General features: G+C 38.5%; 2 protein-coding genes across 2 annotated transcripts in view; one reads left to right on the forward strand and one right to left on the reverse strand.

Annotated features, from left to right (window-relative positions):
- Window positions 1–16,482, forward strand: part of sorcs3b (sortilin related VPS10 domain containing receptor 3b) — a 39,341-nt gene extending 22,859 nt beyond the window's left edge. The window contains 18 exon segments of the mRNA XM_029450547.1: window positions 794–940; window positions 1,818–1,920; window positions 2,288–2,364; window positions 2,473–2,564; window positions 3,364–3,471; window positions 3,666–3,783; window positions 3,977–4,110; window positions 4,696–4,809; window positions 5,336–5,507; window positions 7,032–7,218; window positions 7,514–7,647; window positions 7,998–8,121; window positions 8,436–8,548; window positions 9,178–9,312; window positions 10,012–10,111; window positions 10,971–11,076; window positions 11,190–11,350; window positions 14,834–16,482. Coding sequence (XP_029306407.1) covers window positions 794–940; window positions 1,818–1,920; window positions 2,288–2,364; window positions 2,473–2,564; window positions 3,364–3,471; window positions 3,666–3,783; window positions 3,977–4,110; window positions 4,696–4,809; window positions 5,336–5,507; window positions 7,032–7,218; window positions 7,514–7,647; window positions 7,998–8,121; window positions 8,436–8,548; window positions 9,178–9,312; window positions 10,012–10,111; window positions 10,971–11,076; window positions 11,190–11,350; window positions 14,834–14,898 — 2,190 coding nt within the window. The 3' untranslated portion in view covers window positions 14,899–16,482.
- A 1,383-nt stretch (window positions 16,483–17,865) lies between these two features.
- Window positions 17,866–26,837, reverse strand: part of LOC115020480 (VPS10 domain-containing receptor SorCS1-like) — a 41,811-nt gene continuing 32,839 nt past the window's right edge. The window contains 5 exon segments of the mRNA XM_029450546.1: window positions 17,866–19,882; window positions 21,309–21,463; window positions 22,566–22,674; window positions 23,134–23,233; window positions 26,377–26,511. Of these exon segments, the coding sequence (XP_029306406.1) occupies window positions 19,824–19,882; window positions 21,309–21,463; window positions 22,566–22,674; window positions 23,134–23,233; window positions 26,377–26,511 (558 nt within the window). The 3' untranslated portion in view covers window positions 17,866–19,823.

The raw sequence follows: 26,837 nt of genomic DNA on the forward strand, positions 1-26,837 counted from the left end.
GCAAATCCTCACATTCAAGAAGCTCAAACACAGTGATGTAATGCAACATGTACTCAAATACTGTATTTAAGTACAATTTTGAGGTACTTTACTCGAGCTTTTCAATGTTATGCTGCTATACTTTTACTCCACTATATTTGAGAGGTAATAATTGTACTTTTTACCCCACTACATCCATATTAGGATTTTACTTACAATACATAGCATACATCTTTAAAATATGCTGCATCGTTACAGATTAAATTAGAAAAGTTCACTCTGTAGAGTGCAGATCTCCGCCAGGTGTGTCTGACTCTGGGGCAGTCGTCCCGCAACAATCTTAAAAATTAATCCCGAAATCAAAATATTGTTTCTCTGCTTTGTTATCATCTATAGTTCTTAGTCAAAGCCATACCAGAAATATGTTGAGGAAATACATGTTGCTAGCCCTATATAGAAACAGTCCCACTAGGATAATCTTTTAATAATCCAGATTATATCTGAGTTAACTCCTTTCTTACCATTTTATATTTAGTTTTTGTAGAGCACTTTTACATAATGGGCTGCGGCGGCAGTGCGTGTATGTATATGTTTATGTTTTATTTTGAAAGCAAGATTATTTTTACACTGTGGTGTTTCTTATTCCACTAAAGGGTCTGAAAACCTCCACCACTGCTCAAATGATGATTTGATTGTTATTAATTATTTTTTTATGTTTGATCAACTAATCAAGCTCTAAAGCATCATACTTATGATTGTTACATCTGGAAAATACCATATATAATGAATGCATCTTTGCTGTTTTCCTTCCTAGGTCGAGGGGATAAATGGCATGTACCTCGCTAACAAACTGCTAGACACTCATGTAAAGACTTTCATCACATACAACAAGGGACAAACATGGGCTCTGCTGCCAGCTCCTGCTGCCGATGTGGCTGGAAATAACCTTCATTGCATTCTGGTGAGTGAATTTATGCACTTATTCATGCGAAACGAAGTTTATGACATACATCATTCATCAAATGTTTCAACCACATCAGCTGTGCTTTTAGATGTTCTTTGATTCAGAGCCATATTCGCACGGGTCGAGGCGCCAGCTTCGGCGTCCGCCTCCTAAATAGTCGAGGAGATGCTCAGCTGGAATGTTCCTATTATCGATGTGAAGCACAGAGTGTCATTGTGTGTAGTTTTAGGGGTCCAGACTTTCCATTAACCTCTGTGATTTCAATTTACTACTTGTAGTCACACTGGACTAATGAATGTTAGATTACCATGAATTACATTAATGGCTGTGTTGGAGGTGTTATTCAGCAGGTATACTATTCATCTAATCCAGTTAATATGTGCTTTAGAGTCTATTTGAAATATTGTAAATGGTTTAGTTAATAGCAGGTTGCAGTGTTTCTCTTTGTCATACAGATGACCATCATGCTCTTGTCTGCTTTCCGACCCCCCTCTAACCTCTGCTGTTTGAAAAGCCGTATTGATGTTTTTCAATGTGCTTTAGTCTGAGAGATGAGTAAAAATGATTTGAATCAATTTTGCCAGTTTTATCAGTGCATCTTGGGGAATTTTAATTACATGCCTTGTTTGCTTTAGAATGAAACAATTCAAATGCCCTCTGAATCCTCTCAGCCATTTTCTGTCTTTTTTCCAGGCAGTGGAGATGAAAGGAACAAAGTATCTTTGTTTTATAAATGGTATCTGAAAATGTGAGCACTTTCCTCTCAACAGGAAGCATAGTTTGAAGGCAAAGCTAATTAAAATTGGCTCTGTGTAGATCTGTCTGATACATATTGTCTCAACCTGTGCTGCAATGGAATCCTTTTTGTTGACAGCCATTTTGTTCACTGCATCTACATCTGGAGATGTCGGAGAATCCCTACACGTCTGGACCCATCACTAGCAAAAAGTCTGTTCCAGGAATCATCGTGGCTACAGGTAGAGTTATCTAAAGGAAGTGCATTTGATTTAGTAGATTTAACTGATCTGATTAGACCGGAGATATCCTCTCAGATAAATGCATTGCAGCAGTGCAACCACAAAAACACACAAAACTAACCACACAGTGCCCTCTTTCTGTCATTGAAATCTGATATTGAAGCTTCACTCCTGCGTCTCGTATTTTGGGTGAGATGATTAGGTGTCAGTTAGTCATAAACGTGTCCTCCAGTGGAAAATGAGGACACTTAGAGGTTCACAAAATAACTACCGATTGTATCAGGTGATTGTGCATATAGGTGTGTTATGGAGTTTCTTTGCTATGTAAATACACACTGAGTGAAATTATTCATCTTTTTGTACTCAGGGAATATCGGAACAGAGCTGTCCTCCTCTAACCTTGGGATGTTTATAACATCTGATGCAGGAAATAGCTGGAGACAGGTGTGTCTACAGACTGCATGCGTTTATCTTAAATAGATTGCGTATTCATATTGAAAGTGTCCCGTCATGAGTGGAGCAAATCTGTTATTTTAATGTGCGCCAATACAGATTTTTGATGAAGAGCACAACGTGTGGTTTCTTGACAATGGAGGGGCTTTGCTGGCAGTCCTACATGCAGCGACGCCTATTCGACACTTATGGTACGTATAGCTGCTGTTCAACATTAGCTGACATCATAATTACTGTAGGTAGGAAGTGTAGGTGTTGGACTTGTAGTGGGAAATTACCTGGGTATAATGTTCTCTGAGTTTTATGCAGCATATGATTACATTTAATGTTCTGAAATGCTGATTTGCCAAATTCGCACAATTATTGAATCGGCGCTGCTGCTTCAGAACTGTCAGAATTATTTCCAACAGAAGAGAGTCTACTAAAGCTTTGTACTCTTGGTTGGATATGATGGTTTGAGTGCTTTTATGTAAATTAAAAGTGGAACGGGGTGGAAATATGAGATGGAGAATGCCCTCATAAGTCCCTCATATTGCGGACACTTTGTAACACTATCTCTTTAATGTCCCTGAACATTATAGCCCTGTCAAAAGTGATTAAGCTCCAGGAAAGGTGATTTGAAGCACCCCAAATCTAGTTCTAATGTTGCAATCTGAGTCATGTCTCTCTTTTCTGTTTTGTTACCTTCACATTTTTCCCTGGGCAGAGGAACATTTGTTCTATTGTTCAGCTCAATACTTTTTCACATTGAGTAGAATCTGAAGTGCTCCATTTTTCAAGTGTGTCGAAAGCTAAATCACCTGAAATATGTTTTATCATATTTCTTTTGTACATTGTTTTTCACTGTTCGCCCCTTTTGTGCTTGTGATGTTTAAAACTATATGCATAGAGAAAACAATATGTTAGGCCAATCCTGAGAGATAACCATGGATGGATTGACAGAAAGACAAACGTTCATGTGTTGACAGCTGTTGTTTTTTTTTCTTGAAGGATCAGTCTAGACGAAGGAAAAAAATGGGACCGTCACAGTTTCTCCTTGGCACCTCTGTATGTGGACGGAGTTTTAATGGAGCCAGAATCTGACAATCACATTATCACGTAAGCGGAGACGCACAAGTACAGTCTAACAGAGAGAATAACAGAGATATTATCAAGCTTAAAGAATTCGCTCCTCTGTGGATGTAAACAAAGAAAGGCCCACTTTGTCCTTCAGCAAAATTGCATCATTATATTAGAAATGTGTCTCAAGATGGTGTGATCTGAAATTTGCATTTTGGTGAAACATCTTCCAGTTTCTTTGGACACTTCAGTCATCGGTCAGAGTGGCAGCTGATCAAGATCGACTACAAGGGCCTGTTTAGCAATAGATGCATGGATGGAGATTATCAAACATGGCAACTACACAACAAGGTATCAGGAATGTTAAACATTATTGATTTATTGTCCGCTTAAAGAGACGCATGTTTGTCCATCCGTCGTCACTGTAAACACAGCTCATGTGCTTAACGCATGAACAAAGATCTTTGTTTCTGTCTATCTTTTCTCTCCAGAGTTTCTTTCAACCTAGTGAAAAACCAGATCATCTTTTTTCTTTGTTTGATAGGGAGAGCTGTGTGTGATGGGCGAGAAGCAGATCTATATGAAGCGCAGACCAGGCAACCGTTGCATGCTGGCCCAGGACTATTCGAGGATCTATTCCTCAGAGCGATGCCTCTGCACAGCCTATGATTTCGAATGGTAATGACTTCTTCTCTCAGCTTTCCCAACTGGGATTATACAGTAACTGAGACTTTTATCCTCAGTGATCCTTAATTTCTTTCATTACGTGTTTACCAAACCACCCTTCTCCTTTGAACACCTAATTCACTCGTACTTAATTACGGATGCTCGGAGACATGTGTAATCGAAAACAAAAGTATCAGTTTGCAGGACTTCATCTGCCTTAATAACCGTCTTACATTGCACATTTACTTGAAAACCAATATGACTATATATTCATCGAATCTAATTATAGTTTTAGAATTATAGTTGGGAGTTGGGAACTTTTCATTGTGCTATCTCCCATTTGCATAATGTCAAGTAACTTATTAGAATTCAGTTACATTCATCAATTAATAATGAATCACTAAATTAATTTTAAATATCTTTTATCCTTCTGTCTGAAATTCTGTTTGATCCTGCTTGTCTGACAATCATGTCTCTAGTTATAGTCTTAAATTATGCCATGAAGTGCCAACTTGCCTCACGACAAAAGCTTGTAGAAACTAGATTATTTGATGGTGCCGTGTTTATCATTTTATGAAGTGTCATTTCTTTTGGCAGTGACTATGGGTGGGAACGCCAGACGAGCGGGAAGTGCTCCCCAGCTTTTTGGTTTAATCCAAATGGTGTAGCTAAAAGCTGCAGCACCAGCCAAAGCTTTCTTAACAGCACAGGGTAAGTGGCCCCCAATGTTCAATCCATCACAAAACAATATTATTCCACTCCAGCTTGTTTGTCACGTTGTCTCGCACAAACAGAAAATAATGGTTTACTTCCTCTGTGGTTGGGAAAAAAGTCTCTGAACAGAGTAATCTAGACTGTTTCCAAATGTCATTATGCATAATAATTTGAAGTATCCAGTGTGTTCACACTCAAAAAGGGAGAAAATAGTCCATAAATCTGTGTGCTGTTGATCGACCACATGAATTGCAGGAACTGAAGGAGCTGCTCACAACTGGAAATATTTTAAATATTCTGAATTGTGGTGAAACGGCTCCAGAAACATTTGAAATCTTTAGTTAAATCTACATTAGCATTTCAAAGTTGCATTATGATTGATTTAAATTGCATAAATATATGGACTTCAGTGAAATAAAGACTTATGGCAAAGTTGTATACTATGAAAATTAGTATGTTGGTATTATAATAGTTTGTAATACGGGATTATGACACTCTTTTTTTTCAACTTTATGCTTCAAAGGTATCGGAAGGTTTTGTCCAATAACTGTAAGGAGGGAGGGAGGCACGTGTACTCGCCCAAGAGGCAGGCTTGTCGTCCCAGACCTCCCCGAGGCCTCCGGCTGTCCACCAGTCAAGGAGAGCTCAGTGCCACTGTTGGAAGCAACGTTACCTTCATGGTCTACCTCGACGATGTGAGTCGTATCGCTTAGGAGTCCTTGTAGTGTTAGCAGTGGCTGTAGTTGTATTAACTGTTCTAAAGGGTCAACTACCTTTTAACAAGACTACGTGACTGTAGGCTCTGTGAGCTAAATGCTAACACCAACATGCTAACATGTTCACAATGAGGAAAAGTAATGGAATGCAGATTTATCTTTTGGAAACATGAAAACACAAAGTCATTTGTGCCAATTTTCCAAGTAGATGTGGCAATATTTCACTGGAGGATTATCAGGTGATCACCAATATCATTTTGAATGTTAGTACCAAATTTAATGGCAATCCATCCACTATATTTTTATGATATTTTACACAAAACCAAACATGCCGACCTTGTGATGGTGCAGGAGGATCAGTCAGGGGATCACCAAAAGTCATTAGGATGCTCCATCTGGCAACCATCAATGTGTGTACCAAATGTCAGGTCAATCCATCTAGCAGTTGTTCAGTCTAGAGCCACGCCACTACAGTAGCATGGCTAAAACCATATTATCCTACTTAGGTAGTTTTTTTTTGTTTTCTGCTTCGAGCCCAATACTATGGGCGCGAAGGGAATTTTGTTTGTGTCGAATTAAAAAATTCTAATAGTATCATTGCTTTAATCCTCAGATGTCTCTTTGAACAGCTTTCATTGGAACACTGTGAGCACTTCAAATGAAGCCACATTGTGTTATGTTAGAGAGAGAGAGAGAGAGAGAGAGAGCTCACCGCTTCAGTAAAGACTCAGCCGTAGTGCATAAGGCACTCACTCTACCAAATGAGCGACCCAATTACAACGATCAATCCTTGTCAAAATAAGTCTCAAATACAACCAATAAAGTGACCCACCTATTCTGTGAAACACCTTCTGTAGTATGACATTTGTATTGCATTCAAAACGTATGACTTTTTTTATTGCAAACTATACTATGATATTTTGTTATGACCTTTTTAATGACATTTTATGACATACTATACTATGGATGTTTTATGACGTTTTCATAGCATACTATACTGTGACATTCTTTTTCTAAATGTTTTATGAGGTGGTGTACTATGACTTTTTAATGACATCTTACTATACATTAGCTCAGGCTGTAAGGGGGCTTATTTACTTAAGGTTACGCTCGTAGGTTCAATCCCTATCGAATGCTTTTGAGTTTTGAAGTCTGTTGTCCAAAGGAAAGACGATAAAGCTCAGAGAAACACAAAACTGTGCAATCAAATGCTGTTAAAAGACTGATGGGAGATTTTGAAGCGTGTTCCTTTTTGAGGGCCAGTGAAGATGAACTAATCCTTGGTAAATTTTCACAACCTCTAGAGTTCTTTTTACTTTTCATCTTCTTTTATCAGTTGAAGTTCTGTCTCCATTCACATCCACCTGGAAAGTGTTTGTGACACAGCTTATATGACATCTCAGCCCAAGCACTTTATAGTGGACTTCACTTGTATGTGTTCTAATTGAAATATCCTGACCTAAGCCGTGTTGACAGATGCCATGTCTTACCGTCTGTCCACAGGGAGACTCGCTGAGGACCAGCATCCATCTAGACTTCGGGGACGGCATCAAGATCATATACTCAAACTTGAGCAGGACCGATGATGGCATCAACCACATCTACAGAACGACTGGGATTTACCGAGTGACAGCTTCTGCTGAAAACAGCCAGGGATCTGACAGCAGCACACTGTTTTTACACATCACCAGTATGTGAATAAGAAACATCTTTACTCATTCCTGCGGCAGTGCATATAGCATGAATCTCTTCTCTTTCATCGATAGTCACGTTCCCACTCTTCGTGCCTTTATTACTTTTATGCGTTTTATCCATGGAAAATGGGAACACACACCTGAAGCTAAATGTACATGAGCTGTGATCGCAAGACTCTGTGTTTTGATGAGTTTTCTGTGTGTTTTACGTGTGCTTGCATTTATTTGTCTGCACACGGGTGTAATGCATGTATGTATGGATGTGTGGTGGTCTATGTGTTGTGGCCTCAGGTCCAGTGGAGCGTGTATATCTCTCCGCTCCTATTGTTGCCATCAGGGGGAAGGAGGTTAATCTGACTGCGGTGGTTTGGCCGAGTCACACCAGAACATTGACCTTCTTCTGGTGGTTTCACAACAGCTCCGAGGTGAGAAGCTTCTCCTCCCACTCGCACTATTGTTCCACAGTTTTTGTGCTGTGTACTGCAGTCTTTCCCATCTTCTCTTGGTGTCCTTGTATTGTTGTTTACAAAGTGTAAATCTACAGAGCTTTCACACAAATCATGTAAAATGTGACTGCACGTGACTGCGCTGTGTCTTTCTGGAGAAGCCAGCTAGGATGGCTGGTCATATTTATTTATCCCGTTGATTGTTTTTACTGCAGCAGCTCCTCATTATACAGTATGTCAAGGACTGCGTGTACGTAGTATTCTATATTCTGCTGAGAGGATGCAGCGCTTTCTCTGAAATTCTGTGTGTTTTTCTTTTTGAAATCCAGCCTATTATAACCATGGAGGGAAGCATCTCGTACACGTTTCAGAGAGAAGGAAATAACAAGGTCACGGTCCAGGTTGCTTCTGGGAGCACCATAATACAGGATTCAAAAGTTTTAACTGTTAAAGGTGAGTGGGGGAGACATTCTTCAAAGCACTTTAATTGGTGCGATACACTTTACATGAATATGCAATATGCTTTCTCTGGGATAGCATGATGCCTTTCTCGGTCCACGCTGCAAGCAACGCCATGTTGATGTCAGCGTGGACTTATCTAATGAATAAAATGTCACGGTGTGCAAACACGAAATCTTGAGGAGCAATTAACTTCAAGGCGTATGTTGCCAAATGAGAAAAGACAAAACTGCACATCAGATTAATCAAAAATGAAACCAGAAGTAACATCCATATTCTAACAGACATCACTTTGCCTTTTTTTCCAGAGTTCTTCAGGTCGCTGTTGTTGTCGTTCTCGCCGGCTCTTGATGAGCACAATCCTGACATCCCAGAGTGGAGGGAGGACATAGGGCGTGTGGTGCGGACAGCTCTGTCACAGGTACATGGATCCTATAATGCTCTGAGGCCTTTCCTCTTGAGCCAACATCAGCCACCAGTGGCCTTCAGGGTCATTACTATTTCATACCTCTATGCAGTATTGATACTGCATTCACTTATGGTCCATGTGTGAAAATTTGTCTTTTTTCACTTTACCTTAGACGACAGCAAACAGACACAGTTATCTAGTGTGAATTTGAATTGAAACCAATGTGGACATTTGGCGATTTTGACTTTATTGCACAAGTTTTAGAAGTAACAGTTCATAGTATAGAAAGGGACAGTTTACATTAATCAACATTCAATCAAGTGTAAACTTACCCTAGTTAGCTAAAAAGGCTAGTTTTTAATCGGCAGTTCCTTATCCTGATGTTAGTTAATTAAAATAATACAATATGCACATTAGTTAAAAACATACTACATTGAGGTAAAAAGCATAAACAATACATTTATATAACATGCAGCGAGCGGACAGAATCCAAATCAGATGATAAGTACAGTATGAGTATAGTCATGTTAAATGGGGATACAAATAGCATTAGTGTTGACATTGTTGGTTCACAATAAAGCCATTTCTTATAATATGAGGGTGAATCTCTTATTGATTGTGATACCGCCCTGTCGCTGCAGGTGTCTGGGGTTCCTGAAGATCAGCTGCTGGTGTCTTTGTATCCTGGACTTCCATCTACAGCAGAGCTCTTTATCCTGCCTGATGAACACACATCAAGTGAGCACAAGAAAGGGAGCGAGGAGGCTCTAGAGACGGTAAGACATCTAGAAATATTATAATATTATCTTGAACTTTAATCAAAAATAGCCGTTTCTTCTTACACTGATGTGACACATAAATGATTGATTGTTGCCAAATCATGTTACCAGTATATAATTAAGATTGTTTTTAATGTACTTTTCCATACTAGCTGCTATGCAAAGGAGCTAACGTACCAAAAGACACTTAAAAGGAATAGTTTGACATTACTTTATTTACTCTTTTGCAGAGAGTTAGATGAGTTGGAGATAAAGCTCATTAAAGCTATAAAGCTACTGTATCGAATCCACAAATTATATCTTGTTTGTTTGTTCTCTACACAATAAAATATAAAACTGACAAGTTGTTGTTTTTACAAAGTGTTAAATGCTGTGACGTGTTCATTTGTCAGATTTGGGGTGTATGTTAGTGAATGTTTGAACTATGGGGAGAGCCAGGCTAGCTGTTTCCCCCTTTTTACAGTCATTAAGCTAAGCTAAGCTAAGCTAAGCTAATCGCTTCCTGAGAGTGTCAATATTCTCATTTGACTCTTAAGAGACATATATGTGTTGAACTATTCCTTTGAGAACATGTTAGTGATACATTAGTTCATAATATGATTAGGGTATTATATTTAACCTCACATATATTTGATTTAATGTAGCTTAATATATCATTCTCTCTCTCTTTGTGTTTTTGTTAAATATCTACAACAGATATCAGATACTTTTGTCACTGCCCTGAACCAAGGCCTGATCCAGTTTGAGCTGAAAGCAGATATTCGCATTGCTGTATACATGACTCAGCAAACTCTGGGTAAGTGTGTTTGTAACCTTAATCATATCTGCACACTTGTACCAATGTAATTGTTGCATTTAAAAACCTTTTGCAAGTGCATAAAAAAGCGTTATACTAGATCTTAATTTATGCCAGTTATTACAGTATGTCTACAGTGCATGTGTTCTGCCTGCAGATGTGTAAAAGATAAGTGTCTTTCTTGAGATGATTTGATATTGAAAACACTGAAACAAAAAATAAGACAACAGTATTCCCTGAGTGAGATTTATATGATACTGTATATCACAGGATTTAAATATATTTCACAGTGCATATGTTTTGACAGTAGTTCTCTTTTGAAATGAGCCAATCAATGACATGATTGACAAAGAAAGCATTTGGTATGCACTGAGGAAATCGACAGGGTCACCGGGTCATTAGCATATCGCAAAAACGTGTCGATCAACCCTGCGTGGCTTTACCCTTTTCATCCACCAACGGATCTGTCTTCATTTGTGTCTGCATACAAAGGTCTGAGTTGCCTTTTAAAATGATCCAGAAAGGTCATAGACTTCATGGGCTTCTTTCTGAAGGAGAGAAAGATGGGAGGCGAGCGGAAGAACTTTGAATATTGCATCTCAGCATTTAAAAAACCATGACTATGCATAAGCTACCTGCATGGCGAACCCCAGGGAGAGGCAGTAGACCTCCTAAAGGTTCCTTTTAATACCCTGAGGGGATAACATGCAGAGAGCAGCTCTTCAAACTGAACCTGCAGGTGTTACATGACACGGGGTGATGGAAGTAATCTCCTTGAAATAAGACTTGGTTAAGGGGGGGAAAAAAAGCATTTGTCTTGGTCAAAATGTGACGCTCTTTTGATCCGTTTGAATTTCAGCACCACTTGTGGATTCTAACTCCATTCACAGTGGGTCGGCCATGCTGATGCTGCTCACCGTGGTGTTAGTTGGTTTAGCGGCATTCTTCATCTACAAGTTCAAAAGGTGTGTTCACGTAGAGAACAGAGTAAATGATATTGAATTCACCGGACAATTACAAACAATTTATTTATGTTGTTGGTGAAATCCTTACACGGCTGCTTTCTCCTTGTCATTAGGAAAATCCCTTGGATCCATGTTCAGACTGAGGACAGTCATGAGAAAGACCCGGAGGTGATCAGTACGGTGGGTCAGAACGACAACATGTCCAAGGTCAAGCTCAGTGAGTTTCCCTCTCCGAAAGAACTCATGGAAAAGGAGCTGGAGGCCAGGAGCAGTGGTACGTCGGCTACACGTTCACTACTTGCAAACATTAACAGTGATAATGTGAATATACAGCCTTTCAAGCAGTATTGCTACTTTTACTTAAGTAAAGTACCACAATTAAAATATATCTGTTAAATATCATTCAAAACTTCACTTAAGTAAAAGTATGTAGGTATTATAAAGAAAATGTAGTTAAAGTATAAAAGGTAAAAGTACTCACTACACAGCCAAAATGATATATATTACACTAAACAGCATTTCATTGTCACACCATTCAAAGTAATTTACAACTGCAGAAACAAAATGGAGTAACAAGTACAATATAATACAGGTATAAAGTCAAATATAATTAAATTACTCAAGTAAAGTATAAATAACAGAGTTTAAAAAATAAGATGCATTTTAGGATGTAGAAAATTACAATATATGACAGCTGTGATCTTTAATCTCAACGCTAAATTAAATACAGAATATTAATACACGTGTCCTGCTTAGTCATACTAATACAGGATTAAAAGGATGACTGTCACTTTAAAAGACTGATACTGATTAACATTTTATTGCCCTTAAAATGCACCACTGAGCATCTGTTTTGAATAAATTGTAACTGTATCTTGGTGTTGACACAAAATACTGACTGTACATTGAAGTGCAGCACACATCTGAGGTGCTAGAGCGTCTTTATCGATGCAATGTGTCATATTTTTGCAAATTGCACGCCACAAGCACAACTGCAGCGCAGTAACCAGATATCACGATGACAAGTTAACTTTTTGATTGCTATGGCTGACATCCACCGTGATGTCTTTTAGATGAGAACTGTTCAGTCCCTGCAGACACTGTGGATTATTTGACAAAAGTAGCACTGCAGTGCTCCTGACAAAGACATGTGGGCTGCAGGCCGTTTTCTGGTCGCTCAGCATTTTGTTATTCTTCATTTCTCAGCATTTATAGCTGATGTGAAACAAGTGAACTCCTTTTTTGGATGCTTTCAAAGCTTTTATTTACAAAGAGCAGAATGGGCCCTTTTTTTGATTTGGGGCTCACTAGATTAAATACATTTAATTTTTCATTAATACTCTGAAGCTTTGTTTGATTTGCACGCATTTTGACTGGAATACAAGTCTGTTGTATCCTTTTTACAAGGATTTAATAAGATATATCATCTTCTTGTGGAGACATTGTGAATACCCTGACATGTATTTAAAATATTCCCAGTATAATCAGAATATCCCTCCGACATTTATTCTATGAAGTACAGAATTTTCCGTTGCCTGTAAGGTAGGTTTTGCCCCAGCTGGTGGAAAACATGCCCCCTACCAGAGGAAAACACATTAACTAGTTTTAATTTAATTAATGTCTGGGTTCAGTGATTTTATGTGTTCTCATTTTAGTCCAAATGGCTTTACAAGCTCTAAGAAGAGGGGGAATACGCTAGTCATTGATAGTTTTCACGGCAACAGCAAGAGCTATGAAGTAAAATTAAAATTCATGAAGGTTGAAACGAAGATTTGAACATTTAAAACAGGATTTGACAGATTTAAATGAAATCTTTTACGTAGTGATTTATGTTAATACAAAGTGGTTGTGAATGATTAACATGACAGCTCACATGGCCTCGTGTTTCATAATGAGTAGAAATTTGCAGTTCAGTTGAAAGAAGAACTTATTAAGCTGCAAAAGACATCCAGACAAGGCAGGAGGTTGTCAGAGCAGCTCTACGTCACAATCAAGTCAGTATTTCAATGCGAGACACAAACACAAAATGAATGCTACTGTATGAGAAAGTGTTATTTACGTAACGCCACTTCTCTGATAGACATAAATCGATGAGAAGGGAGAAGTAAACGCATTTGAAGGGAGGGTGGTTTGACGGAAGAATTTATCAAACCTCTAACATTTGCACTTTACAGCACATTACAGTTAATTTAGCTGACACTTTTGTCCAAAGCAACTTACAATAAGTGCAAACAATCACGAGGATACAACTCCGAACAGCAAGAATCATTAGCTTCAAATAGGTGAAATAATTTTAAGTGCAGTACAATAGCTTTAAATAAGCCCAACCAATGTAAGTGCCACATACAGAAACGATAAAACAAAAACTCAACCGTTAACTTCCAAGAAGCCAATTAGCTTCAATTTCAAAGTTTTACATTAAGGAGCCAACTTCGTAGTAAAATAGTTCTTAGTTGAGTGTGAATTTTGGCTGAGTGGGAAGAATAAAACACATTAATCAAGCAACTTTGGCCTACTTACAGTAAAGTGTAAGAGTATAACTTTTAAAAGCAACTCACTCACACAAGTAATCACATCAATAATTACGTGTTAACAGCCAATCAGTTATTCAAAACATTTGTAATTAACATTTTTATTTGGGGGAAATGCTTGAAGCCGCTATAATTGATATTTTTAAAGTGAGTTTCAGCTCAATGTTTTACCCTTATTGCTGTTACAGTCGATTTCGAAAAAAAGCTCTAATAACCAGGTGTACGCTCCCTGTTTAGCACCAAAGGGCAGACAGACACAGTTAGCGTCTATAGCTGGTGAACAAAGCGGAGCATTTAGCAGCTAAAGAGCCAGATATTTTCTTTTGGGAGTTAGTGGAGACTAAAAACGGGGCTAAAAGAGTAAATATTGGACTGAAAATAATCAGTGGCGAGAAAGAGCACTCCAGATTAATAATAATGTCGATCTGTTCTTCAACATTATTGCTGTTCTAGTTTGTCAACATTAAATTTAACTTTTCAGATCTTAATTTTAAACTTTCTTTACTTACTTAACTTAACCCTTTACCTTACTCTTATCTTTTACCCTATGAATTGTGCAACAGACTACACAGATGTTAGGTTTAAAATATGCTCCACGTTAAAGCACTTTAAATCTGATAAATCATATTTTCTTTAGCAAATGTGAATCGACTGCAGGACCTCTTCCTTGATGAATTTACTGCCAGGTTATTAGTTATACGGGCGAACATGAAATTGGCTTCATGCGGCTTTGTACAAATCACTGAATTTTAAACTACTGACACAGTTGAGAGATAAAAGTGCCACCTTTTTGAATAAGCCAGTGTCTGCACAATCTGAACAACCCCACTTGTCACAGCGATCCAATCTTATCAGCCCTCCATCACCAGCTCAGCCCTGCTTGGAGAGGCCATGTTCCTTTGAGACAACAGGGGGCTTTTCAACCAATATGCATGGCTGATGAATTCATAATTACAATTTTACAAGTGTAAACGCTTTTACAAACCATTTGATCTTCAAGTAGAACGATTAGAGAGAACGCAAGATTGAACTTCGAGTTGTTTGGTTGATGTGAAATGTCTTCACCCCAAACTCAATGTCATGTAGATAAAGCAGAAGTATCACAGAAGTTGTGTTTGCAAAGAGTCTTTCATTATCATATCCTCAAAATAAGCAACCTGTGATGTCAAAGCAGTTGACTGTATCTGTATTTAGTCTTTTTTCTTTATTTGTTTGTATGTTTTCAGCAGGAATTGGAAGAAATATGGAGAGAATTGTTACAAGGGAATTTCCAAACTGTACTAATGTCTAAGACTCTGTTACCGAGTAAGTACGGTTTGTTGTGTTACAATTGTGCTGAAATTTGTTTTTTGAAATTCATTTCACGCTGATAGCTGCTATCGTTCAGTCATGTTTTTTAGCCACATGGATAGAGAGTAAGTATCTGCAATACTTGATGAAGATCAAAAACACAGAGCGAGACTCGATGGGCCTCTAGTTTGAGGGCGGTGAACTGCTGACAACCTCACCCGGCACAAAATGTCCAATTAGCATCACGATTCACCTGCTCTACATCAACACCGTGGATGTATTGCTATTATGAGTATTTCATGAATATTCGGCTGCCATTGTGTACTTTTGATGAATGCTTTGCTGCCTGTGACAGATCGTCGTTTTTCTTAATTAGGGAAACAACAGGGTGGGGGAAAACAGATCGAGTTGTTGAAGAAATATACCTCAAAAGCTATTAAGAAAAAAGTCAAATGAGAAAAGAACCATTTATTTAATGGGTTAGGACAAGAGAAAGGATGTACATTATAGGCTTTACTGTTTATGTTTAGAAAGTTACATTAAATTCAGCATTTAAGAAGAATGATCATGACTTACTATAAGGACATTTAGGCCCTTGAGAAATATTATAATACAGGAATTAAAAAGATGGAGGGAAACATTTGTATTACATTAAAATAGTCTAACACACAAAGTGAACCAGCAGGCTATAAAATTTGTCAAGTGTAACCTTTTTATTTTGTTTCTATAATGCTATCCCTTTTCTTTGTATGCAGAATAGATAAAACTCAAACAACAAAAGAGTTGTCTGTTTTAGGCAGAACACATCTTGCTCTGCCTCCATACCACAGAAATATATTTAATAGATCATTATAGCCATCATTTTGTAATGTGTAATAAACCACTTTAACTTCAAACTCTGGATAAACATGAACATGTACCACCCTAAAACTAGAGGTATTTGAGTTGTAAATACACACTAATGAATATTTATATAAAAATGTCAAAATCGGACTTTTGTGAATGCTTAGAAAGAAAGAAACATGTAATTGGTTTTGTTCTGTAAGATGACATGGTGCTTTCAATGACTGTCTCAGATGAGCGTGCACAACAAAAGTGTGTTGTATGGACAGTCTGGCCTTAGAAGTGGAAATAATGTAAACGTGTACATAGAGGAAGATGGAATGTAAATCTATACAGTAGTGTCATCCTACTTTATTGTAAAGTCAACTCACTGAACAGGCAGTATGTTTCTATGACCTTCAGTTTCACAACAAGCTGTATGTCCTTTTTTATTTATTAGATTTTTTACAGTGGCATGCCCTAATTATGTGATAAAAGATACAATACTATATTAGGGTGAGCAAGTACTGTATATATATATATATCACGGTTGGTTTTAAACTTTACACATTAAACAAATCATTAAAACACCTCGTCTAATAGTCTAGTTGTGCAATTGCCAAAAGTTGTGCATGATCTATGATATTGTTCATTTTTGTCTGATATATTTACATATATATCGTCTTGTTTTGAATCATATTTCTTACTGTGAACAAATTGCCATTTTAAAATTGTTCAAAAATAAATGTATTTTTATATGGAATTTATGTATCTTTTTATTATGCATGGACCCGCAGTGTGTGTCGTGATGGAAGATGCAAGGTTGTACTATCATTTACACTCTTTTGTGTCCTGGCGAAAGGACGCCAAGATGGACTGTTTTCAGTTTTATGTCAAGACAACACAGACATTTCTTAGTCAAAGGGGTTCATGAAGTGCTGTTTTTACAACATCGCCACAGACTAATCTGAAACTCAGGTGCCTTGTAGCCGCCAGTGGATCACTCCCAGCATTACACTTTTAATGATCCCTCAGAGGCTCTGAAGTCTGTTTTAATGGGCAAAAGTGTGATAACACCCATGTGAAGATTCCCATCTGACACTTTGACTGAGCTTCATTTTACCTCTATCACTCTATCCCTCAAGTTGCCAGTTACAGATGGTGTCTATTTAATGGAACAATTACTGAGGCTGTAGTGGAATGATGAGATTTTGTAAAGAACTACTGGTGTTAGTATTGCTCAAAAACCTTTCACATTAAAATGGCAAGGAGACGGAGAGGTTGGAGGGGAGACGGACGTGGCTGATTGGCAGAAGTGCATCTTTTCACATAAAAGATGCAGCAACAAGACCCCTTATTCTGGTTTTGCATTTAGTTTGCCACCTCAACAGCTTCAAATCGCACACCAATCTTCATCACTCCAACAGCCATCAACGCCCCGAGAGTCTTACTCTCGCTCGTGCTCTCAGTCTGAATTAACACCAAGGCCTTTCTCTAACTGCCCTGGGATGTTCAGCGGTGCACAATCAAATTGAACGGTGACAATCCCTAATGGATGATTCGTTGCAGCCAGACACTAATGTAGCACTCAATGAAAGGAAACATGCTCATCAATTTCACACTGTGGCTAACACAATATTGCTGTGGGTTATTGTTGTGGGACATTTTTCATTCAAGGTGCTACCAAGTCTGGGAAAATCGTGTGTGTGTGTGTGTGTGTGTGTGTGTCGATTTCCTGGAGAGGGGATAATTAATTTGTTGCACAGTGGGAGAGCCAAGGAACCAGCCCATTAGAATCACTTCGGGCTACTTGCTTCTTTTCATTGTCCTCCCGTTCGGCCGTATTGTATCATGCAAATGGCTGGACTGAAACTTTGAGCATGATAAGCAACACTTGTTAGAGAAAAAGCAGAAAAAGCAACAAAGTTAGAGTGCCTGTTGATCAAAACCTCAAATGTAGGTCATACTTTGCCCTTAATTGAAGTCTGATAATTGATTAAAGCAAAAGGTCAAAGACAGTTAAAACAGTTTATGAATTTAGAAATGAGTTTAACAAACAGCCACGCTGCATGAATACTGTGTTTCTGCTTTATTCTGCAACCATGGTTACTTTTGCAAGATCAAATGAAAAAACACAGAAACAACCCACTGAATAATCAAGTCACTTGTAATAAATGAGTTTTCTAGCCTTTGAGAAACGGAAAATACTGCACAGTATTCACATTTCTAACATTTCAGTTTGTTTTTTTTACCTAATTAAGACACATTTGAAATATCTTTGAGAAAAAGAAAAAAAATTCATGCAATTATGTTGACAATCGTATTCACAGTTTGATTATTGGGACTGACAAAAACTTCTTCAAATAAATAACGAGCATGAAATAAAAGTCTTCTGATCGGTGTGGAGAGACGGCGTTCGCCCGATGACGAGTACGAGTTTATTTATGCTTCAGGCTCAATCGCAGGATTGGAGGAAAGAAGTATCGAGAAGCCTCTAGTCAATTTGTCTTACTGACATACGATGCTGACAACACTTAAAAAGAAAAGTTTGATGAAGAACAACTTCAGTACTTATCCCAAAGAGACAGCAGCTGACCAAAGCTCTGTGCGTAGGCTGAGCCTTGTTGACAGGAGATACGTCTTCTCTATCTCCGTGTCCCTCGCAGCGAAAGAGATGAACAAATCCGCAGCCTTTTTGTCCGCCGAGTCCTTAGGGGCAAACCTAGAACAGACTGCAGGCTCTTCTGTGTAACTGTAAACTGAGGAAATGCCATGTGGAGATGCTGGTATTATTGTTGTAGATAAAACAGCCCAGAATAAATAAAAGGGTGTAAAATGAGAACATGTTTCCATTCAAACCTGGTGTGGTTTCAGTGTTGTCGAAGTTCCTGTGAGAAGGCACCACGACCTTCACAGTCAGTTCAAAAGAAAAAAACTAAAACGTGGGAAATATTTTGTAGCCGTGTCAGGGAGCACACATCTTTTACCTTTATGGTGGTAAGTCTCAAACACAAACAAATAGCTAATACATCTTGAACTAATAAGTAACTGAATAAAATACAGATGTAGCATTGTTTACGGCATCACAGCATGTGTTTGCCGTTACACTTTAGCTTCGTCGTTAACATGGGAACTACTCAGAACATTTACATTTAGTTCTCTATATAGAAACCAGAATGTACAAGAATTGCTCTGGGCAACAAATAAAGTGGGAGCCACAGGTTTAAAAGTCATTGCACTGTAAAGCAATCACATATAAGATTGCAGCTACAATAACAATCCATATGCATGATTTAGATTAGACAGAAGATTTGTGTATAATATGTTTTTAAGTAAGTTTCACATTTATCATGTTAGCATTCATTCAAGTGTCACTAAAATGACTTATGCGAGTCTCCTAAACAAGAGGGATCGCTTCGTTTCTCATCTACTGTATACACCTATCTAGTGTATCCGCTTTAATCTTCTGTTCTTATTTTTGTTATGAAATATATAACATGTTGAGCGGCAAAGAGACAGGCTTGATGGAATACACAGATCTGGGACTAGGAGCCCTCCATCTCCTGGATATTGCAAGCTTTCATTTGATGAGAATCTCGTGATAAGATTTACTGATTGTACAGAGCTTAATGAATCTGTTCCCTCACTGTCTTGTTCAGATAAGCTATTCCCACATAGTTAAACAAAGTAAACTTCACAAACACAAGCCCAGAGAACAGAAATAGGAGCATATTTTGAGATTATTATACATCACTTCTGTGTCCCGCTGTTTGATATTTTCATATTTGAGCAGACGCAGCTGTAACCAGCTGAGACAAATAACTTTTACTACTTCCATTATGGATGTACATTATTTACATAAAAAGATCAATGTCCTTGCAAAAATACAAGTATTTTCAGTCAAAAAGTGTCCCCTTTTCAAGAAGCGAGTATAAATCTGTACAGTCTCCTCAGAGGGATTAGGCAGCACAGTGTGAACTGGTCCATCCATGCATGGGTAGCAAAACACTCGAGACCATTCATTGTGACCGTGGTTTCATAGCTTGCTGGAAGTAACTGCCAAGGAAGATGTATTGCTTTCGAGTTGGTCATAGACTCTCAACATTAAAACACATGGGGCGCTTCATCAGAGAGCTTGATGTCTGTGTGAGATGGCAGGTAGCCTGACAAGGGAGAAGAAAGGAAAGAGACAGGAGAGACTTTATGTTTTCACATTTGCATACGCGTGTATTTTTGCAGGCAAACACATTTATCTTGGGCGGGTCGATTGTTTAGAAGTAAATCAACTGGAACCTCGTGGAGATTTCCTGATGAAAATGCTTTCACCACTCCGCTACTTTCCTGATGCACTAATTATTTTTATTGGGTCAAATAATTCACCTCGACATTCTCATCACTTTAGCTCGCAATTGATTGTGTTTCACTTACCTGTGAATACTAATACCTTGCTTTGACAATCTCTCATACATAAATATACTACACATAATAATAACTATCTTGGCATCTCCTTTTTGATAATACGTTGGGGTGGGAGGGGGGGGGGGGGGGGGTCGGCGGTAGCATCAGCACTTACAAGTGAATATCAAGTATCTCTTTCCTGTCAGTGAGCTTTAACTTGTGATCACTGTTCCTCTTTGCCGGTGCGGTTTTTAATTTTGGTGTGGTAATGAACATTTTCAGAGCACTCATCGCACCGTAATTGGTTTGTGCGAGCGATGTTGCAGCTTGTAGTCAGGTAGAATAATACTGAACTAAACATGGTGACTGCCAGGGTGCTTTGATGTTTCTTTCTATGTCATGCTAAACATTTGGTCCATCGCACAAGATGCTGCTATACATCAAACATAACTCACTTCACAACACAAAACCATCAGTTAGAACATTATGCTCACAACATGTGTGTAAAACGGTCAACAAGTTCTCCACATAATCGCAGAGAAAATAACAGAAATGCTACAAGCTTAAAGTTTATCCTGGTTAAAGGCTTTTTTCTCTATCTCTCAGGCGCTCTCCGAGAAACTGGCAAGCTTAAATGTTTTGTGTGTGGATAACCACCTAAAGTCTTCTGTACTAATTAACAAGGAATAATGACTGCACTTCCAAATACAGGGCATGACTGTTTCTGAGAATTTGCAAGGAAAAGTTGAAGAAAAGCTGCCCGGAGACGGCAAGGGAACAGGAAAAACATCCTCTTTTTTTTTTACAATGTGGGCTTCAACAGAAGTGATGGAAGAGTAATATACAACTGCACCTTTACAGCTTTACTCTTCCTCGGTGTTGCTGTGAATTGCTTTTTATTGGAAAAACTTTGTACTTAAGAAATAGTTGGATATCTCAAACCCTGGGCAAATAAAACCACTACACACCAGATAACACTAAATGCTATTAAAGTTTGTATCCAGGTGATGATTATCTGACCTCTTTTATAGGTGTTACACTTACTCACATCATTACTTTGTAAAGTGATCGAATAAAACACTACATAGAGGAATTTACCCTCATTGTCCAACACAAGAATCCAAAAATAACTGAATAAACCCTGAACATTCCTGAGGAATGACTGTAGCTTAAAGAAAGACGCATTAATACCTCTGCCTTTGGAATCCAACTGTACATCCACACGATCCAGCGAGGTTAGCTTGTCTCCCTCGGGGCTTGGGATGGCTATGGAGGTCACTGTGGGGATGACCTCTTGTTCTTTGTCAGGCTGCTCCGCTGTGTACGTGTTGATACCCGGGATCTTCCTGCAGGTCATGCAGTAGGAGGGAGGGAGGGAGGGGGGACCTTTTTTTAAAACAGGCAAGCTAATGGAAACCTGCCATCAGGTCTGTTCCACTAATGCTTCCACTAAGCATAATGTGTCACACACTATTTTTAACTGTTAAGGATGGGAGCGGATTGCTTGAAAGCTGGAAAAACTAGGGCATTTCGCACTCCACTGGGCATTGCTCTCTCACTTGCATATTGTTCACCTCCGTTTTCAATCAATTTTTCATCCCCTCAGATGCACCCCCAATTCTGCTTAAAACTAACATCTTGCCTTTCTAATTTCAGACTCTCCCCCTGTGATTTCGCGCTGCAGCTGGTGCTGTGACATTTGAGGCAGCTTTAGAAACTAAAAGTTGATTTCTTAGTTTAGTAATTATGATCTTGAAAGCTAAAGTTAAGTAATGTTTTACTTTATAATGAGTAAAAGTCTTCAAACTACAGATGAACCGAAGCAATCCTATGATTGGCATGAGATTAGCTGCTGCAGAGGATGCTATTTACTGTATGTCCCTCACTGTATAATATATGTTGTCTCAGGGCTTATCTCCTCAACCTTTCCTGCCATTCTGCAGAGTATGCCTCACCTTGGATGGCTGTGTTTAGCATTTCCAAAAGGTCAACCCTCACATTGTCAGATAGATGAATATTGATAACTGCAGGACTCTGACACCCATTCAGCACTCTGGGAGAATTGATTAGACTGTCATTCCCTGTAATATTCCGCAGATTGAGACAGAGGGGAATTGTCTTATTCCTCAAGCTATTATTGTGTCGCGGGTGTCCATAACTCAGAGATATATGGAGTCGAAATACTTCTGGAAAGTTTTAGGAGTTCAGCAGTGAGGTGTTTGCTTGTGGATAATGTGGCCGACTCTGAACAGTGTCGTTATGCAAACACGCACGCACACACACACACACACACACACACACACAAAAAAAACAATAACATCTATCTTATTGTAGATATCTCTGCAATGATGCAAGTCTGCACACCTGAGGATGGATCTTTACACATACTTTTACAGTTTTCCTGTGCCTTTTATGTGGTTACAATATATTATATCCAGTATACTGTACCTCTTAAATTTATATATGACAAAGACAGCCAAGCCCATGAGTACGACCGACACGAGCATGATGACTGCAGTGCCGCTGTGGCCACTATCACTGCTGTCCACAAGAGGAGCTTTAAAGGAGAAAGAATGAAAGAGAAAGTTAGTGCACATGCAGGACAAATGAGAGTACATGCATATTTTTGATGTGAAATATAAATGATATAACAATGGAGTAACACCGCTGCGTTGTTATGCTGACAATGACTGAGACCTACTATCCAATCGATGCACTCTTTATCCAGAGAAATCTATTTGCTATCAACACTGCTCTCCAGGGAGTGTAAATATATTAAAAACAAACAATACACCAATAACATCATAAAAACAGATTTCAGTTGACATCTAAAAGCCTGTAGACGAGTTTCTTCCCATGTAGATTTAATAGTCATCTTCACCTCCAAACTGGAAGGATTGCACAACGTCTGGCCTCAAATAACCGAGACACAACCACCTGAGATGCACCACTCTCCCCAAACTGGATCGGACTACCATTTGTTCCGGTACGCGTGTGGCAGAGGGAGCAGACTCACCTGGCGACAGCTGCGTGGCGTACACGTTCACCTGCACCCCCGGTTTGAGTGTAAACTGGATGAGGTCTTGGTTCAAAGCACTTAGCAGAACCTGAGAAAGCTATGAGGACGAGTGATGGAGCATAGAAGACTCAGTTAGCAGCGGCAGCACAGCAATATTCCACAGTCATCAATATTTCAACCGTACTCATTTCATCTAACACCCTGAATTATGAATCACAATTTTTGCTTCCTTTTAAAGAGGAGCAAACGGTGATATGACACACAGGAAACCAAACCTGCTTCAGCGAAACCTGGCAGACTTTTAATGGCGATGGAAACCCTATCAGGTAAAAAGGACAGCTGGCTTATGGTGTGGCAGTGACATAAAAAAAAAAAAAAGTCTATTGCTATTTCGATTAAAACAGAATTTCTCACCTGTTTTTTTTCTTCTTCAGTAAACCTGTTTTCAAGAAGACACGATTTACCGATTTAAAAGTTCAAGTAGGCTATTGGAAATCAAAGTATGCTCTAATATCTTAAAATTGCTGTTTTAATTTTTTGTCCTGAAGTGCCTCAAGTTCTCCTGCTTTTCACACCTAGATGAAGCAGTCATTTAACAGGGGACCAAAATGTGTTCCCAGAGCCCATTTGAGTCCTTAGCCATGCCTCACTAATTCCATTTCGCTCTTTCTAAAATCTTTCCACTGGTTAAAATTAGACTGCACTACACAGTATGAATAATTACTTTTTGTTCTAGTGGCATATCAGGGTCAGTAAATCTATTACACATTTTAATAAGCTGCTTCACACATACACTCACCACATGCATGTGTGTATGTGTGGGCACATGCTCACTTAATGCATCCACATTGCAAGTCATTCACTGGAGATGAGAGCGGTGAACTGAAGATTTATTACCCTATTGTCTGAGGTTCTGCCAGGTAATCAGACAGGCTTTAGATAAATACATCTCTTTAATTCCCAATCCAGGCCGCCTGCCCCAGTTTGTCTCCTTTCTCGATTCTGCCAATTATATGATGCATCAATGTAATTAAATACCTATTAAACTTAGTTCAAGACTGAATGTGAGCCAGCAAAATTATGTTAATTTTGATAAGTCGAGGTCCTATCGGTTATGATGAATGAATGAGCTTTACTTCAGCTGGTGCCTTAAACAGCTGTGTTTTATTGTTTTGTCACACATTTAATAGCTTTCTATAACAATAAGAGATTCATTTTAAAGAATGTTATTTTTCCGTTAGACAATAACAACAACCATGAGGCATGGAGGCTTGAAATGATTATTGTTGTGTTGTTATTATCTAGAAGGTGTAGCCAAGTCTCCCAACTTCTAAAAGGCGGCAGTGAGTCGATGCTTTGTGAGTATTATTTCAGTGCTCTGATGAATGCTGTTTGCGTGCTTTTACACGGGAAGACATTGCCCTCTAGTGTTGACATTATGCATTACTCTTTAGGAGGGTTTGAAATGCAGAGTGTGGGAACATTAAATCATTTAGGACTCGAGCAATAAAGACAAAGAATCACATTTTTTGAAAGCTTGAGCCTCTGTGACTCAATGACTGCAGTAGTAGCAGCAAAGAACACTTATTAAAATTATAACTTATTTAGTTTGTGCATAATTTAAGCATCATAAAAACACAAATACAGTAATTGAGAAGCAGTTCTTCAATTAAATGACTCTGCAGGAAATCTAAGGGGTTCACTCTAAAACTAAATGAGGAAGACGTCTTCTGGAGCAATGTGAGATGAGACGGGTCCTATGTGCCATCTATAGAAAACATATTCCTCTTGTTCTCTGTGCGTGCTGTCCCTTTGTGAACCACACCAGAGTTTTTCCACATATTTTACTCCAATTACTACAAAAAAATGTACACTCTTCATTACTGCTGACCTTTTCCGTAGAATAACATAGCATTTTTCCTACCTGCCATGCAGCCAGTGGTGTCCAATCATTTCACCATGGTATGAAAATACATTTGCAGAGACTTTAAACTTGGTTGACTTCGGTAATCCATCACAATGAGCATCATGTCTGCATATATTTTTGTCAAACTTAACCTTATCGTTGTGTGGCTACAGAGTGCAGACTTTCCAAATAAAGCTGCACTTAAAACTGTGTTAGCATGCAACAATAATGTAACTTTGACAAATAAATGTAGACATGATGCTCATTGTGATGTATTGCCTCGCCGTAATCTAGTTTTAAGTCTCTACAAGTTTTTGTACTAGAGTGAAATTTCGGGGAACCAATGGCTGCCTGAAAAGGATGACTAAATTACTTTTAGCTTCTTGTATAAAATATTCTGTATCTGTAACTAATAAATATGGGAGTAGATATAACAGGGGAGGCATCTGTTCACTGTATTTTGGTTATAGTGCATGCAAACCTTTTCTTTAAAATACCTCTGTTCTTCAGATATCCTCAAGTCAGAGTCAAGTCAAGTTAAGGACAGTGGACCTAATTTGAACGTATTCAGTGATGCATATAAGATTAAAGACAACAAGCATCTAATATCAAGACTATACAGTGGAACACAAAACTCACAAAACTACTTTACTGTCCACGTCAAACAGAAATTGGAGAAAGATAGTTAAGGATGATTGACAGTTATATTTAGGAAAGGAAATTAAAATTAACTTCTTCCATATTGGCAAGAGATTGCAAACGAGATGATGAAAAGAGGTTGATGGCTCTTTTGTTACATCATACCAGGGTGAAATCCTGGATGGGATCATGGCACAGGATACTTTTGGCTACAAGCAAAGCTATCACGCAAATTGACTGCAGGCAAATCCTCCAACGTAGGACTACAACTGTTGATGAAATTAATTGTCTGGAGAAATGTACCTTGATTTTCAGCCTACAATGTGAAAAAATATGTAAATTACTGTGAAAACAATGTATGTATATGTGACTATAAGATGTAACCTTATGAGAATATGTCACAAGAAGAACGTGCTTCTGTACAAATATTGTGTTGCGGAAGTCGACCCACGCAGACAAGATGTAACCTTGTGGTGAGAGACATGTCCAAACATCATAAAACATCTAGAGCTCAAACTGATAACTCATTAGTGTTGAATGGCAATCTAAATGCAAAGGACATATTCTCCAGGTACGTCTTCTCTGGAGCCTTTTGACTTCCTCAGCTAACTTTTCTGCGGTTTTATTTATTACAGAAAGACACATTATAGTGAGCATCTGCCAGGGGCCATTTAAATGATTTAATGAGACAGTACCTGATTCAGGTGAGCCAACTTTTCATCCATGCCTCCGTCTCTTGGCCTCTTCTCTGGCACGATGAAAATCTCTGCGGTTGTCGGTAAACCTGGAAGCACTGTGACCAGGAGCTGATCCTCGTTGATTCCTGTGACCTTTCATATTAACAACAAAACCTCATTAAAAAGGTTTTTTAATTCACAGTGTTTGAAGTGATATTCTATCTATTGAGCCTGTATTATTGAATAAATACGGCTCGCTCTCTACTTCATATAATTTGTCTAAGTACCAGTCACTGTCGAGATATAATGCACGTATCAACCAAAATATGCAAGTTTAATTTGACAGTCTTTGGTAAAGGCCACGGCTTTAAGTGCATTTATGCCATAACCAGAGGTCTCCTGTCAGTTTCTTGGTGTACACCATGGTAAAATCTGACAAGACAGAAGGTCAAAGGGAATGTTTCATACTGAGGGCAGAT

This window comes from Cottoperca gobio, chromosome 15, assembly GCF_900634415.1.
Source record: "Cottoperca gobio chromosome 15, fCotGob3.1, whole genome shotgun sequence".
Lineage (NCBI taxonomy): Eukaryota > Metazoa > Chordata > Actinopteri > Perciformes > Bovichtidae > Cottoperca > Cottoperca gobio.